Genomic DNA, 17,535 nt, shown 5'->3' with positions numbered 1-17,535 from the left:
ATATTTTAGTTCCTCACAAATTCAAAATGGACCTGTTTTCTATCAGTAAATGTAATTTTAGCCATATTTTCTTTGGAAATAATCACGTCCAGACAAAATTTCAGAAATTCAAGGAGCAAATTTAAAAATTGATCACATTTTTTCTTTCTCTTTCTCTATATTAGTCTACAACTCCTTCCAACTATTCTACAACTAATTTTTTTCTTCATAAAATGACAGAAATACTCAAGAAGTTTAAAAAAACCTGTATAGTTCAAAAATTTGTCAAACAAAACCTAATGGAAAAAAAAAAACTAACCCTGATCACAAAAAATCTCATGGAATTTATAATGTGCCTATGAATTTTCTTGACCTAAACAAACCCATTTTGGAGAGATACAATTTAGTGATCAAAAATTCAAAATGGATAGAAATGACAAGTTTGGGAAATGGAAAACTCCCCACATTTACAAATCTTTTTCATCTTTTCTCATTTTCTACCCAAAATCTTCTTTTCTTATCTTCTTCCCCAAAATCTCAAAAGGAAGAGGAGGAGGAGAGGTTTTGGGGAAGGGTTGGTGGCAGTAGAGAGGGGAAAGGGAGGGTACAATGGTGGAGGAAGTTGGAGAAAAGGGATCGAAGAGAAGTGTAGGCTTGATTGAGGAAGTGAAATTAGTGGTTGCGGGGTTTCTGAATCGAGGAAATTGGAAGAAATTCTATAGGATCCTTTAGTATTCTTTTCTTTTTTCTTTTTATCAAACTGAAAATTGATATTTGCATAGTTACTTGTGCAAACATGGATTAAAATTATACAGCCGTTTAGATTTAGAACAGGTGATGCGTCCGTGACTTTTTGTATTGAAAATATGGTTGTATATGTGTTCAATGACCCACAAAAAATGTAACTTTTGAATTGGTAAAGGACTAAAATGCTTCATTTTGTTTGTTAGGGATAAAATTTAACATTAATTAAATACGAGGAACTATTGGTGTTGTTTTCCTTTTTGGAACAGTGAAAGTGCTTTGCTAGGAGGTAAACATTACGCACTGAATTTGGAATTTGACCTCAGAGAAATTGTTAACAAACAAGCAAAATATAACGGGTGTGAGAAATTTATATTGGATCAGCACAGAAAAGAAACATGTCCTGGTTCATTCGCAGCAGGTTAAGAGATTCAGGAACGATCAATCAATTTTTTTTGCTTTATCTGTTACAGGTTGCAAAGGGAAATGCATGGTATTAGACAGAATTCAATGAATGGGTAGAAGTGCAGGTATAATTTGCAAATGGTCCAAAAGTGTGGATTAAAATGGACAGTTCAGGCTTCATGCCAATGTTGACTGCATGTCCTGTGGGCTCTGTTTCCTACTTTCCCAGCAACCGGCGACCGCGCTGAGCGGCACCCTTGACTCTGAAGTTAAGCTCCTCCACATCAGTCTCAAGATGTTCCAAGCCCTTGTTCTGCCTGCAATGTTCAAGATAGAGAATGGAAAATCAAAAGATGATTAGAGACTGCATTAGCGAGTAGGCAGCATATTAGCAACTAAGAAAGAGAGAGAGAGAGTGTGTGTGTGTAACCTTTCAAGCTCTGATCCCATGTCAACAGCCATTTCCTTTAGTTCCCCTAAGATATTACTCAAGTCTGACAGCGCATCATCCTGCTTGACCTTTTCTACCTGAGATATACAACATGCGAAATCAGTTCAATATTGTAACATAGCTCCTTTCCAAAATGTATGGCAGTCATCAATTAGATAAATGAAAAAAAAAAAAAAAAAAAGAAACAGGCAATCTATATCATACAATTGAATTAACACAGGGCAATTGAAATCAAATCATACAAATCAACCACCAAAAGACAGGTGCTTTAAGGAGTAAGACGGTGAACAGAGAATGCTCGTGAACTTATTACTTGAGAGAGAATCCAAGAGTGCAAGCGTTTGAATAAAAACAATATCAACCATCAAAGTGCTAGAGTAATAAATATCAACACATACAACATAAACTTTATCTAAATCTCTCATCACACTATATATGTGCTGGCAGTGTGAATCAAATCATAAATGCAGAAGCAAATTTACCAAGAAAAGACCCTTATAAGCAAACAAGTATGGCAGCACTGTGACCTATACCAGACCTTGCAGTCACTGACAAGAAGAAAAGACCATCTTTTAATCCTGTCATTATCATAAACAACTAACTAGTTTTTTAACTTAGATCACAGCTCTAAAGATGTGGCGCAAATAACAATAACGAATTTTCTGTGCAAACTACTATTGCTACTTCCTGTGGCTCAGCATTTGTGGTCATTCAATCAAACATTTCTTGAACACTGATTCTTTGAAAATCAACCTCTAGTTTGGCACTCATTTAATGGTATCCTCGATCAGGTAGTAGCATACCTCAACTTTCTGCAATGCAGTTGTTGGTTCAGCAGGTGGAGCTCGTGAATTTGACCTTCCTTGCGGTGCTGAAGTCAATCCTAATTTCTCCCTCTGCTCTAGATGGCTACCCTTTCTATAAACTGGATCATCTGCAAAATAAACAGAAAATTAATATAACAGACATGTTCAACCACCTGACCTCACCTCCAACTCTGTTTATCAATTTACTTACAAAAGCCATCATCTTCCCTTCAACAATTAAGTTTTTGAGCATGCAAAATGAAAATGAGACAATGATGAAAAAGAAAACATAGGATAATTAACCTCTTGTTATTATGGGCCCTGTTATCGGACGAGTCTTTTTAGGCTTCCAAGTCTTTGAAAACATGCCTCCTAGACTTCCCAAAAGCTTTTCACCCTGAGATTGTACATCAAACAACTTCAGCCTCTAGGATAATCATGCATATACACAAGGATATGGAACCACGGGACAAAAACAGGCAATAAAAACAAAAAATGGAAACCAAATGAGGAGATAAGCATGACTTAGGGGCCAATAAAATGGACACAGGGATTCCACAGCAAATGATCAACACAAATCTCAACTATGCTTGCAGTGTTCTATAGTTTTTCCTAGCTGATAAATTCCTACTCACACATATTTGCAATTGGAAAAGAGTATTGCGTGCAAATACTGGAAATGGAAGATTTGCAGCATCATGTTAAAAAAGACAAGGCAATCTAACATAATGGATTAAGTTGGAAACCTTCTACAAAATAAACAGGATGTTCATAAAATCCCCTATATTCCTTGAGAATTAGAACTCGAAGGAATAATTTACAAGACAAAAGGAATGTTACTTGGCATTGAACAAGATTGCATCAAACTTAAAGTGGATAAAAAAGGTAATATGTCAAAAAAAGTTTAGGCATGCTTCCAACTTAAGTCCATAAGACCGAAACTTTCCATTGAAAATAGCAGCTTCATATGTATTATGCAACAAGCAAAAAAATAAATAACAATAATAATAAAAAAATAAATAATAAAAATAGTGAAACACTCGGTGGAATTCAATGCAATAGGAGAGCAACATCCCACCATAAAGCAAAGGGCATGGTAAAAGAACAATAAAAATGCTGATAAATTATGTTTAAATCAACATTACAATAAAATCTATCTTGAAACAGTGCCTAAATAAAGTGTGATAAATATTCCATGACAAGTCTCAGTTCTTCTGCATACTTAGGTTTAAACATCTAATAGAAATTGTCCTTCAGAATAGCACTCATTGCATCTAGTTCATTACATCAAATGGTGATGAGTGAAAGATCAAATGACAAAATTGTAATCTATCCATCAATTAGCAAAGCATAGAAATAGTCTTAGCACTCGAAAGGCTAGTTATATGTTATTGCACCATTCTTCGTAGTTAAAGGTAATGATATTTATTTAACTATTGCAATCATGAGAAAAAATGTAAAATTTCCACTGGTCTCTCCTATATACCTAATCTTAAAAGGGGGAAAGGAAGACAAAAAGAAGGCCAATCTAAAATATTAGCTGAAAAAAGAAGGAAAACTTACACGTAATGCAGTGGAATCCCTATCTACACCAAGACTTGGAACAAAGTCAAAAGTAAACCCTAATTAATCAACTTCAAGACATTGCACTGATAAGCCATCGGTAACAAAATGCTTATGAACAATGAATTACTAATTAGTGGTCCTAATCTACTGACACCATTCTTCAATAAAGTCAGCCACTTCTTTCTTAATCTAGCATTCTCATCAATTCCCTAAAGGGAATGCGAGAGGGAAAGGTTCAGATTTCTGATCTCCATATACATAATCAGAGCTTAAACATTTGAAATCAATCAGCCAGGAAGAGTCATGAAGGTGGCCAACAGGATGCATAAACAAAACTTTCTTCTAAAATCAGACAAATAAACCGCGAAGCTTGGGGTTAGAATTAGTTAATTCAGTAAACCATACCCTGCTAAGATCATGGTCAATGTCTGCAGCAGCATGATGCGTCCTTGTTATTTGTTCACCCTGATGATGCAAGGTCACCAATGTTTTAGTAGCATCCTCTCTCATTTCCTCAGCAATCTTCAGGCAACCATTCACCGCCTTTGTTGTCTCTTCAGCTCTATAAACAGAATAGTTCTCCAACTCTTGAACAGTTTGGTTCTCTAATCCTCCTGAGTCACGGAAATCATTTTTGTATTTATTTCTAGCAGAATGATTGGAGATATATGATGACGATGAAGTCCCTTTGACCTCTTCATCATCAAATGGGTTGGTACTCGTGTTTTGGGTAACTAGTGAAGGCTCTGAAGAAGTCCTCCTGGAGGTTGTTAGGGCTTGCTTGTTATCTGACTCACCATCAGAATCAAAAGGATTTGAGCCAGAAATTCTAGAGTCAACTGAGGTATGTCTAGCGTTCCTATGCAGTGGAGATTTCTTGTGACCAAACATCTTGAAAAACTAGCTATGCAAATTCAGATACGGCAATACAGAGAGTTAGATTCTGAAGCAGTATCCCTGAACAATATTTGCAAAATGCAAAGTGAGCCTGAAAAGAAGATAAACTTGTTAGAGCTGGCAACACCAATGTAGGAGTTAACCTGAGCAACTAGAAATTAAACCAACACAGTTTAAAAAAACATCTCAATCATCAAGATAGAAACTAAAAACAAATGATAGAAAGAGCATCAAGAATAGATAACAGAAAAAAGCTAGGAAGAAGCTAAACAGATAATTAACTTAAAGGACGGAAAAGTTCTTGAACCGAGGAACTACTTCCCTTTATCAGCAACACTCAAGCGTAGCATCCTTTGAAAAATCTTTCATAACAAGGCCCAAAAAAAAAAATCAAATATGCAGAAATCACTCATCAAAAAGCAGCACGAGCCATGTCTACAGAGATAATTAGTAATTTGGAAAAACAAATAAATCCTGATCCTTTAAGCTTGTATGTCAATTAAGAGAATAATGCGATCTTGACAATGAAATTTCTACATACAGAAAAAAGAAAAACAGCGTCTATAGAGTTCTCGAAACATTCTCAACCATTCATTCCTTCTATAACAGCAGGGTATGAAAAATAAGCCTTGATCTCTTTCCCAACTTTCTTTCCGGTTTCTCTCAGCAACCACACATTCCATATTCAAAGCAATCAAACACGAAGTTAAACCACCGAATCAGCCCCCCCCCCCCAACCGTCCTAACCTCCTCTCCGCCCCAACCCCACCACCCTCTTCACTTAAAATTTTTTTAAAAAAAAGTACCCCCGTCCAAACAAAAATAACAAACAAAGTAGAACCACCATATACATTTATACTCCTAATTCATGAAGAAGAAGAAGAAATCAAGAAAATTTAGGACGTGGGCTACACAGAAGTCAACCTATACAAGTACATGAACCAATGAAACCATGACAAAAAGAGTTACGAAAACAAGAACATAGACTTGAATAAACCAACACAGACATCAGAAATGTTGTAGACAAAGTCAAGTAAAGAGATTTGAGGGTATATCCCGGAAAAAAGCAAACCTAGAACAAGAACAGAAAGAAAAGGAGGAGAGAGTGGGAAGTACCTGAGATTGAATCAAGAGATCAAGACGTGAAAACGGACAATCTTGGACTTTTCACAAGGCACAGGAAAAGCCCTTTCTTGGCTTTCAAGAACCTGTTTTGACAGCAAAAATGGAGATAAAAGCAGGAGATGTTGGTGGGCTTTTGTAGTTAACCAAAATATTGAAGTGGGCAGCAATTTATATACGAATTGATCAGTTGGGTTGGAGGATTTCTGTTGGTTTGAATGGATCTTTGGGAAGAAGGAAGGTAGGAAGAAAATGGGAGAAGTTGGAACAGGAACTGGTATGACTTCTCCTTGTCTACGAGACTACAACACGGCTCCTATTTTTGAATCTTTTATTTCCTTTTTTTTGTGTTTTTTTGTTATTTTTTAACCTGAATATCCTATCTCATGAAATATTTAAATTTTTGAATTTATTGTGGAAATCTACTGAAACAAATATTACTAATATTAGTACTTTTATAAGCTCTTTTAATGGGAAGAAATAAGTAGTTCAACCATTTTTTTTAAAAAAACAAAATAGTTCAATTTTTGACATTATAGATTTCTATTGCTTTATCTATTTACCTATTTTTCAAGTTTTAGTTTCTTATATTTTCTTTATTTTTTATAAAAAATTTCTCTTATTCTGTTTCTTCTCAAGGAACAATTGATCTTTCCTTTAACTTAAGGTGAAAATTTACGTTTTCTTTGTAATTTTTTTTTGTTTATTTGGCTATTTTTTCGAAATGGAAGGGATTTTGTTAAGGAAAGAGAAAAGAAGGGGCAAAAAAAAAAAAAAAAAGTAGAAGAAGAAAAAAGAATGGGAGAAAAAGAGGAGCGCGTGAGGATGGATGGATAGAGAGTCGACTTTGAATTCTCAGCCAAATATTTGACCGTTTCTTTTTGATTCGACTTTGGGGTGCTGAGACTGACAGCTGATGTGGATAACTGCCTTTTGTGCTTTTCTTTGTTCCTTTGCAGCCCAATATTTTGAATTAATTTCACTTTGTACTATTTAACCATACCTTAATTTTTATTTTGCTCATTAAATTAAAAATTGAGATACTTTAAACTATTAAAACTGTCCTATTTAAGTGCAATTATTAAAGGAATCTCCAGAACTAAAGAAATACTAGTCATTTGATTAGTATATGGCTGCACGTCAAAGGGCATAGAGGGAAAATTAAATTAAGCAATAACAAATAGAAATCCAAAATTAGAGGAAAAAAAGGATTTTGGAGAAATCAGGAGTACAATTTACTAATTTAGGGAATAAAGTGTCACATGAGTATAATGATTTAAGTGTCCCAATTTAGAATTTGTGAACCCAAGTGGGAATCTGAACATTTTTGAAAGTTGCAAAATGAAATTAATCTTGGTATTTTTGTTGACACAAAAATTGATATTTATGAAAAGGGCTGTCCAATTTTCTGGCCATAAACAGACAGGTTGTTAGCTCTAAGGGGGGAGGGTTGGGTTGGGTGGTACGGGGGGAGGGAGTGTAAGCAAGAGGTCTCGGGTTCGAGTCCTCCTGCTTACAAAAAAAAAAAAAAAAAAAAAAGAAGGTTGTTAGCTCTAAGCCGATGTCTAATATCCAGTTATATGTTATACAAATTACAAGTAATTGAGCAACAAAAACTTTTGACACGTTAAGGGAAACTATTTGATATTTATATTTAAGGATCAAAATACAGCTGATTTTTAATTCAATAAGGCAAATTGAAACAGTCAATTTCCAAATTCAACCCCTTTAGTAATATCTTATCTTATGACCATTCTCTACTTTCTTTTTCTTTCATCTGTATTTAAAGCGGATAAAGACAACAAAATTTAACTAACAAATAAATAACACAAGCGGAACTAAGTAATGAGACAAGTTGATAATAAGACTCACAGCATACTTAGGAATTAATTCCAACTAACACAACCACACCAATCACTAGTTTTATTAATTTGAGGAAACCATCAACTACTTCTAATCACATTTTCTTATTAAGAGGAATAAATTGATATGCATTATACAACCTCCATATTATTGTACCACCATGGGAAATGTTAAAAGTAGTGGTACCACTTGTTTGGACTCTGATTTTTTGGAGAAAAATTTTTATATTTTTCGTAAATATTTCTTACACGCAATTTTCGACCGCTTTTATATCACATTCTACAAAAAGTGCTACAGTAATTTTTCTAAAAAAATTCTCCAAAAACTGCAATCCAAACGGTCATATGATTGAGAAGATGGTAGGATTGTTAGTAACAATTGACTTGTATTATATTTATATGCATGCGCATTTGGCATTTCGTGATAAAAAAAAAAAATAGCAAGCTGTGAGATGGATTCGTCATTGGAGGAAGTCAACTCATGTATAATTTTAGAAATTTACGTGACTAAGTACTTACTTATTGGCTCACAAAAGAAAAAAAAAAAGTCCTTAGTTATTGAAAAAGGAAACTAGTTGATATTCTCATAGAATTTATTCTGGAGGATCAATGAAAATTTGTACGAAAATACTTAACACTTGTCAACCCTTGAGTGTATATTCAATGCTCCTGCAATGAAACTTCTCAGGAAATTCACTGGTTTTCTTAACTTTGAAGGTTCATATCGGGTAACAAATGGGGATAGGGAGTTGGTAGACGAGGTGAGGTTATTAAACTTAAACGTTTGATGCAACAAGGCTGCCAAGTAAAAGCTTGTAAACAAATTGGTTAAGTAAACGAAGTCAAAAAATAAATAAATAAATAACGGAACCGAGTAAATGAAGTCACTTTTCTCACTTGTCAATGGGTGGGTTATTTTGTGGAGTTTTTATAGAAAAATATATAATATAGCGACACGACATATATGAGATACAAAAGTAATTAAAAAATAGGTAAAGAAAATATGTTTAAATTTTTATTTCTCCGGATATTGATAATCCAAACCTACCTAACGTTGTAGAATCTTCATCTAATAGAAAGGTCATCATGTTCAGGTTGCTTTATTTTTTAACTGGCAAAGTCGAAGGAAATCCAAGTTGAGAAGTACTTGATACGTTGGAATTCAACACGCAAGAATTTGACCAAAAATAGTTGACAACAAGGTTAGAACTAACCCACCCATTTTTCCCATGACAACAAGGTTAGAGCTATCCCCACATTTTTCCCATGCCAATAATACTTCTGAAAGTGTAGAACCAAAAAATATTATATATTTATAGGAGTAGGGAGATTAATTTAATATATCAAAAAAGTATATGAGGGAAGGTAATTTACATACATAAGAATATGTGCGGAAGAAAAGGAATAATATCAAGAATAATATATTGATCGCACATCAAAACTATTAAATTTCAAATAAATTGACAAGGCTATTAAATTTCACTCCTCTCAACTAACTATATTAATATATCAGATGACTTGGTAAACAAGTCTAACAATCATAAGAAACTTTATAATAAAATACTAATTTTTAAATAATAAAACTGCCACGATTTGGCTCTAATAAAATTACTAAAACCCTAATTTGAATAAAACACCGATAAATAGTAATACAAAAATTTTCATTTTCTGAACCTTAATTTAATATGCCAACATTGTCTCTCGTAAATCAATCTTTCTCTTTGATCAGGTTCACCACGATCATTATCAATAATCCCCTTTGCAAATTCTGCTAACCTTAGTTTAAATTCTTCATCTTCAAAAGTTTTTGTTGCTTCGACCACGTAGAGTTTTTAAGGAGTCGAATCGAGCCGAAGACTTGGTGTTTAAATTATATGCATATTTTATACGAATAAGACTCGAGTTTGATTCAAATATTAATGAACTATAAGTATTACTCGAATTCAATTCATTTATTTGTATAAATATTTGAACTTGAGTCTCGGCTCATTGCTTGAGCTCGAATTTGAATTTGGAGATGATTTAATTATATTTTTAATAGATAATACATTATTTACAATAATTTTAATTGTATTTCTTGGTTTAAAAAAATAAATAATACTAATTTATATATAATTACTTTTTAAGTAACATATAATATATATATTTAGTAATATTAAAGGTATTTATATTTATATTTATTCATTTTATAATTGTATATGTGTTCATGAACTATCCGAATAGTTTGCGAATAGGTTCATGTTCTGCTCGAGCATCAAACGAGCATAATATTGTGTTTGAATTTGATTCATTTATTAAACGATTGAATTTTTTTCAAATTCGAACGAGTTGAACACAGACATATTCGCGAACAATTGGATTTGTTAAAAACTCTAATTCCATGCACCTAGACAATTTCATCTTACCATTCAATTTGTTTTGACTTGCTAAAATAATCCACTTATCTAGATAGACTATTTTTGTAGCACAATTTGATTTTATTCAATGACAACTCACTTTGTGATATCATAATTTAACTGATAGGATTCTTCTCCGATATTTGTCTTCACAATCATATTGTAGACACCAAATTTTTGGTTTCGAACTTTATTTATTTAATTAGTTTAATTTTAGATTTATTTGTTTGTTTCAATTTTAGGTTTATTTTAGTTGATTCCTGTTTCGTGTCTCTTATTTTATTTTAATTAGTTTACGAGCATTTATTTTATCTACTAATTTAATTTAAAAAAAATTAAAAAAATTAATCAAAAAAAAGACTCATGCGCACGTGCTAGGCACGCTCGCTACTTCTTCTTAATATCATATTAGCAGAAAACAAAGCCGCAAGTTTACAGCTGCATTTTTTTTTTCAGCTATTCTCTTTGTTTGTTTTAGCTCCCTTCGATCATGTTAGTACTGTTACACATGGCTTTCATCGACAAGCCAAAAAGCAATTTAGAAGTTGAGGCCAATCCGATGGCTGAGAGAGAAACGGTGACCTGAAGCTGTTTATGAACCATCGAGATGAGATTTTAGGGTTGGAGTCTGATATAAAAAGGGAGCTAAGGGTCTAGAGGGAGGAAAAAAAAAAGAGGAACTGACGGCTTGCATAAGGAAAAACAGAGGGAGAGAAAGAAACCAGAGAGTGAGAGGGGGAGAGTTTTCTTGGACGACTAAGGTTGGCGGTTGAAGCAAAAGAAAGCCGAGAGTAAACCGAAAGAACTGAGGGTAAGGCCGAGAGATTCTAAGCAAAAAGGAAAAGGAGAAGTAGAGAGTGAGGGAGAAAACCAGCGCCTCCATCATCGGTTTCCATCATCATTGAAAGGCGAAGCTGTCTGCTGAAGATCTTTCCAATCCGCTTCCATTTGTTGCTGTCCAGGTATATTACTTCTTCTCTATCTGTTTAATGGCGACATTGTAGCCTTGCCATGCCCATGATTTTGATGTTCTCAGCACAGTCTATAATGAACCCATTAGGTCTTTGTTGGATGTTTATAGTTGTTCCCGCATGTTTGACAAGCAAAAATTAGGAAGAATGACATGATCAAGATGGAACCTTTCGCTTGTTACAACCATATTCAGTAATGTTTTTGTAGTTTTCTTTCCTTTCGGCTGCTGAGGTAGTGGTTGTGTGATATTGGTTTACTATTTGATTGAAAGGTTATAGTTTTCTCCAATTTGGTGAACGAAAGGCTATATCTTGGGTCTTTATTTGCATAACTTGAGCCTGTTAAGATCCTTAGAGCCGTATTGAGGGGTTGTTGCAGCAGTGTGGAATTTCTTTTGGGTTGCTGGAGTTTGAAGTATTTTGACGTTCTTGCTATTGCTTATTGTTTGAATGTGATTTCATGAACATTTTTGCTATCAAAGCTGTTGTTTTCATGTAGGAAATTAAAAGGATGAATGGCTGTAATACAGTGAATCCATTGTAGAAGTAGATTGTCTGCATTAAAAGAAAAAGAAAAAAAAAATTCAGTTGCCTTAAATGAAGTCTCGGCTGAGTTTATGTTCATGTCCAGATGATCAATTGCTGTCTTTTCTCTATTTTTAGGTCAGTTACTGCATCACTTAATGGGTTAAGGTTTGATTTGCTTCATGGGAATACGTTTCAGTCGAGTAAAAGTGGCATGAACATATGTTGTGGTTGATTTTTCTTGCTGCATTTTGTTGTTCTCGGTTGGGATGGTTAGGGGATAGGCAGTCAATGCTTAAGCTATGTTAAGATTTATGCTTGAAGATGTGCGTGAGTTTGAGTCATGAATGATGAATTTTGTGCGATGTTCTCGGCATTCCATCCATGTGAGTATCAAGCTGTAAAAAAAATTGCAGCAGGGTAAAGGTTGCCGCACCTACTTTGCTGTTTTCCTTGTCCGTAACCATGCACTAGGCTTTAGCCTCTTCTAATCTGTTAGTTAGTCTTGTGTAGAAAGGGGGGAGTGGAAGTGTGATGTTGAGTTTGCATGTTTGGATCTAAAAAAAAAAAAAAAAAAACACTTGAATCATGTTTGAATGCTTGCTGGAAAAATAGACAATCAGGTTACCGAACCATCTTTGCATGAATGTTTTGTCCAGATTTTTTTGTATCAGTTCTTTTACTGTTTCTTGCTTGTTTGGAGTTTGAAGTTATGTAGTCTGTTGCTTAGCTTAAGGTTGTGATGTTGGGTTGAAAAATATCTGATCAAAGCCGTGTATTTGAATAAAAAATCTGGTCTGCATGATGAAATGGAAAGAAAAGCCGCGGCTGGAAAAAATTTGCAGAATGCTTTTCGGCTGGAAAAAATGAGTTCCTCGTAGCTTGCATGCATGAAATTTTTTTGAAAATTACATTTCAACCTCACATGTTTCCCCTTATGCTACTAAAGGCCCAATTAAGTTCTAATTTCTTGCAAATAGGTCCTAGTGTAATTGCAATTTGAGCCATTACTTGACTTTTTTATTACTTATGGACCTTTGAAATTCCAAAAATGTTTAATTGGATTTGAGTGATTGGTTAATTTTTGCAATTGGGTCCTTGGTAGTTTTTCTATTTTAGAAATTTGATCAATAATTTACTTTCTTGGAAATTATGCATTATGTGTTTTTCATTTAAGTTGCGATTGACAGGGATTTGGTAATTTTGTTTATACTTTACTATTAATTGGTGCCTTGACCCCTTTATTGTTTTGAAGCCATTTTTCCTTCATTTGCTTACCATTGCGAGGGAGGTACACTCTATCATTTATTTTTGATTTTATTTTGACCCTACGTGCGTATATGTGTCTTATGTGTGCAATTGCATGACTTTAAGTGTTTATTTCATTTTTACTTTATTTCATTAGTTGCTCAATTTTTGCTTTAATTTTAGTTCAATTTTATCATTTGGGAGGCACTTGAATGCCAAGTTGTAATAGTTAGGTTTATTTCATCTATTTTTCCTTCTTATTTCCCCTTTTAGATTGTAGTAGGCTTTCCCCCTAAAAATGCAATAGTTAGGGCCTTAATGGCCTTGTGTGATTTGCATGCTTACGTGCTACGTGTTATTTGCTTTCTTAGGGTCTTGCATCTAGATACCATACTTATGTGTTATGTGCTATATGTGATTTATGTGTTTATTTGCTTTATTAGCCTTTACATGATTTATTTGATTTATAATGAATGAATGCGTCACCGTGGCTAGTCCAACGCTGGTCATGGTTTTTCCCCTCGAGCTCTCGCAAGTCCAATGCTTGTAAGAGAATTCTAGAAAAGGGGCTAGTCCAATGCTAGACCCAATAGGCCGTCCCCTCTCGTTGGTACATATTTGCATGTCTCACTACATTTCATACATTTTTCTTAGTTTTTTAGCATGTGGCATGCTTCTCCAATCCTTTCCCCTTCATCTTAGGTTTTTGCATTCTCATGTTAGTTATACGGTACATTTGCTTGAGAGTCCCCTTTCAGTAAGGGAAACGAGCGAGTGTGGCTACAAAATAGCCTTAGTACGCTAGTTCTTCCTTCTAAGCAAAGGAAAAATTAAAATCGTGAAGTTAGGAGTCATTCCCGTACTCGATTTGATGCATTCCTCTAGGTTCATACACTCTCATTTTATCATATCACTTCCTCACTTTCTTTATCCACATTCTCTCATTACTTATATTTTTCTCAATCCACATGTCATGTTCGCACATTTTTCTTCTTTTCCTATCACTTATTTATTTTTTTACCTCACAAATTGCACCCAATTGCACTTATATATTTACTACTATTATACCATATTTTCATCCACTTGCACACAAACACCTTTATTTTCTCAATTGGCACACATGCACTTTTCTTACATTTGCACACTTGCACTTACATTTGTATTTTTATTCTTCTTACATTTTCACACTTGCACTCATATTTGGGTCTTCATTTGCATTACCCGTGACATCTATGAGAGTTTTCCTTATTGGTCATCACAACTCATGTGATTGGGACCAAAAAGTCTCATAAGAGACATTTTAGATTTAGGATTGCATTTTTTTTATATCCATTAGTCACATCCAACATGCAACACATATTTTGAGTAGAAGAATTAGGAAAAGAAGGACTAAGTCACGCAACTAGTTTTGGCTAGGGTAAGGGAGTGCCTTAGGCTTTGCCTTTGCCTTCTCCCTTATCAAATGTGACCCCCGATCCCTTTTTTTTGGTTACGTAGACCTAAAAAATTCTTTAAAAAGGGTTTGTTTACTTTTCTTTAAAAAAAAAATCACTTTTTGGGTGACTTGGTACACCCTAACTCTATACCAAGTGGCGACTCCTTTTCTATCTAAAACCCTTTATTTGGCCAAACCCTCGCATTTCACAATCCCACGGCCTTTTATTTTCACTTTCACACACGTTCACATACATATCCCACACACTACTTTCACACCTCAAAAAGTGGGGCGCGACAGCTTGGCGACTCCACTGGGGACCTCATAAGTGGGTCCAAGTATTTGATTTAGCCATTCTTTTCCGTTTTCTACCCTTGTTATGTGTAGCATTTGGATATTAGGGTTGTATTTTCCATTTTAGGACCTTTTGCCTCGCGCGCGTATCAAACTACTCTCTCACTCATGTATGTATGATTGGTTGCTTGGATGTATGTTTTACTTGTTTTATCTCGTACTTTGCATTGCATTTGAGGGGGGTGTGTCACCTTTAGAGTCTCGCGTTGGGTCTCAATCCTTTCCCTCAAAATAGGGAACACTTCATACGTGCACGTTTATTTACTGTTATCCCATTTTATTTTATTTTCGTGGGCTCTTTCCCACACTGCCTTGTAGGATTAGGAATGGTTTCTCTAGGTATGTGGATGGTGTGCTCTGCGCCCATAGCAGTACCTAGGGGATCGCTCGAGCCACCGACCGAGGGTCTTGGGATTGATGACCCATTCCCTTAGGTCTAAAGGTTTGAGAACCTTTTTAAACCTTATCGAGTCTAGTTGCATTAGTGAGCCCCAACCTCATGCATCCATGTTAGAGTTTTCCTAGATTAGAGTCAGTCTCACCCTTTTTAAGCACATTAGACACGAGGGAAGGGGTTCCACCCCTTTTACATGCTTTTATTTTATTTTTTTTCTTAATTGCTCCCAATATATTATGTGTACTATCAATTGCACTAACCATTTTTTTTGTTTTCTTAACTTACATTTATGTGCCTTAGCAATAAGAGGCCTTTTTGGCACTCTTTTAGTGACTTACCCACTAGATAACTCACATGTTTAAATTTCAGTTATTACACTTAATTTTCAATAAGTACATTTCATTTTTAGACCTTTTCCCCCCGATGCATTATTTATGTCCTTTAGGCCATATTGGTCACATATTTACATCGTTTTAATAAATGGCATCATGCATTAAACGTTAGAAGGAACGTCATTTAGGCAATTCCATGTTAGGGATAAACCAACCTTATAATCCCATGGGTATTTAACCCTATTCTTGGGATCTGCACGTTTACCCTTTTTGCAAAATAACCTAAGGGGTAAAATCCCAAGGTAACGGTATCTAAGTGAATTCCCCATCCAGATGACGCAGTGTCGAATGCTCAACCAAGTCCCCCGAGAGTTGAATCAGTGGAAGAATAATCTATCTAATGAGATTGGAGGGATATTCCAATATGTGGTGCATCTACCAAGCCTTGTCGACATAATACCCAACGTGTCTGCTATTCAGGCATTGATCAATTATTGGGATCCGGATGCCTCAGTTTTCCGGTTTGGAATGTGCGAACTCACCCCAACCCTAGAAGAGTTAGAGGGATTGTTGCAAGTACCGGGAAAAGGCAGTCCTATGATATACCCGAGCGGGGGAACGAGAGAGCAGTTTTGCAAATTTTTGGGATTGAGGAACAATAGCTTAGACCAACACCCCGACGCTAGATCTTGTCCACTGAGGTTTTTATATGACCGGTTTGGGGAAAAGGAGTCTTTTGAGCACCATTAGATCGATTTCTTTATAACAAGGGGGCAATTGGGAAGAGAAGCGTGTGCAAGCTTTTGGTTTGATTTTGATCAACTTATTGCTATTCCCTCAAAAACATGGAAAGGTGACATTTGCAACAATCAACATGATTCAAAGTTTTTTTTAGGAATTCGTGGAACGACACCAACTTTGATACCCATTGTCATAGCGGACATCTTCTCAGCCCTTACCAATTGCCAAAGGAAAGGGGATTTCTTCTATGCTTCAAATTTAATATTTCAAATGTGGATCATGAAACATTTGGCGAAGAGATCACTTAACCCTTTGGATTCTTGTCTCTTAGTTGAGAATTGGATTGATTCACATCGAGAGAGATTAAGCCGCTACTACCGCGTGATGTCGTCAAGTCAGTTTATTGAGAAGTTCAACAATTTGATACCAGAAAAAGTGCAGTGGATTCTAGATTGGACCAAGGTTAGGGACCCAACTTTTAGGACCACTCAACATGACTTCATCCCTCTAGTTGGAGTTAATGGTCTAGTCGCCTATATTCCACAAAGGGTTATGAGACAGTTTGGATACCCGCAAAGCATTCCTATGGTACAGGGGGTTGAAGATCTCAGATTGGGTACGGTGACCGAGAGTCAAAGTATGGTATTAGAGGGTTGGAGAAATTTGCAAGGTCTTGAGAATTTGCAATTGGAATTGGTAAACAAGATTGCACCTGCAGTTATGCCTGGGTACAATGAATGGATCAAACAAAGGGTGGAACATGATAGGGCAAGGCAACAATCAGCATCAGCCAGTCCCGAAGAACAAATGGAGAAGCTAAGGAAAGAATTAGAGGAATCTCAAGCCCAACTTATAATGGCCAACAGAGTTTTAGAAGATATCCAAATGCAATTGAGGAGGGAGAAGAAAAAGAATGAGAAATTAGAGGAAGCCATAGACGCCCTTGATAGGATTAGGGAAGGAGCTCGTAAACTCAGTTTAGGGAGCTCTAGAGAGTCACAAAGTACAAGTCTCTTGAGACATAGGGATTTTGTAAACATGGTTACTAAGACCATTGACGAGGTTGTAAAGAAAGATTGAACTCTTCCACATTTTATGAGAAGCTTTCCATTTCAAAGTTCTAAATTCACTTACAAGTTTGGAAATGGAATTTTACCCCGAAGGCTTGCATCATACTAGGCCTACCCTTGGCACAAAAAGGGTCCCCCCATAGGACATGCATCTGAATTGTTTGAATAATTACTAACTCATGTCTTTTTCTTTTTCTCTTTTGAATAAGTTGCAGAAATCTAGTAACGATTGGT

At 35.3% G+C, this 17,535-nt stretch overlaps 1 protein-coding gene across 1 annotated transcript; it reads right to left on the bottom strand.

The window, feature by feature from the left end:
- Nucleotides 1-1,111: 1,111 nt before the first annotated feature.
- LOC113738545 (SNAP25 homologous protein SNAP33) lies at nt 1,112-6,271 on the bottom strand. Its single transcript, XM_027265779.2, has 6 exons — nt 5,965-6,271; nt 4,357-4,939; nt 2,689-2,782; nt 2,383-2,513; nt 1,559-1,656; nt 1,112-1,445 (listed from the first exon to the last, which is right to left on the bottom strand). Exons 2-6 carry the CDS (start codon nt 4,840-4,842, stop codon nt 1,346-1,348), a joined length of 909 nt encoding a protein of 302 aa, XP_027121580.2. The 5' UTR covers nt 4,843-4,939; nt 5,965-6,271; the 3' UTR covers nt 1,112-1,345.
- Nucleotides 6,272-17,535: the final 11,264 nt, after the last annotated feature.

The sequence above is a fragment of the Coffea arabica genome, chromosome 4c (genome assembly GCF_036785885.1).
Source record: "Coffea arabica cultivar ET-39 chromosome 4c, Coffea Arabica ET-39 HiFi, whole genome shotgun sequence".
Classification (NCBI taxonomy): domain Eukaryota; kingdom Viridiplantae; phylum Streptophyta; class Magnoliopsida; order Gentianales; family Rubiaceae; genus Coffea; species Coffea arabica.
This window is presented reverse-complemented; position numbering and strand designations above follow the sequence as displayed.

What these genes read in the sequence shown, in the direction of transcription:
- LOC113738545 (XM_027265779.2), bottom strand. Translation starts at nt 4,842, where the DNA reads ATGTTTGGTCACAAGAAATCTCCACTGCATAGGAACGCTAGACATACC. An exon ending in TTGACCATGATCTTAGCAGG is followed by an intron (nt 2,783 to 4,356) that starts GTATGGTTTACT and finishes GTACAATCTCAG; the next exon opens with GGTGAAAAGCTTTTGGGAAG. An exon ending in AGGGCCCATAATAACAAGAG is followed by an intron (nt 2,514 to 2,688) that starts GTTAATTATCCT and finishes TTTATTTTGCAG; the next exon opens with ATGATCCAGTTTATAGAAAG.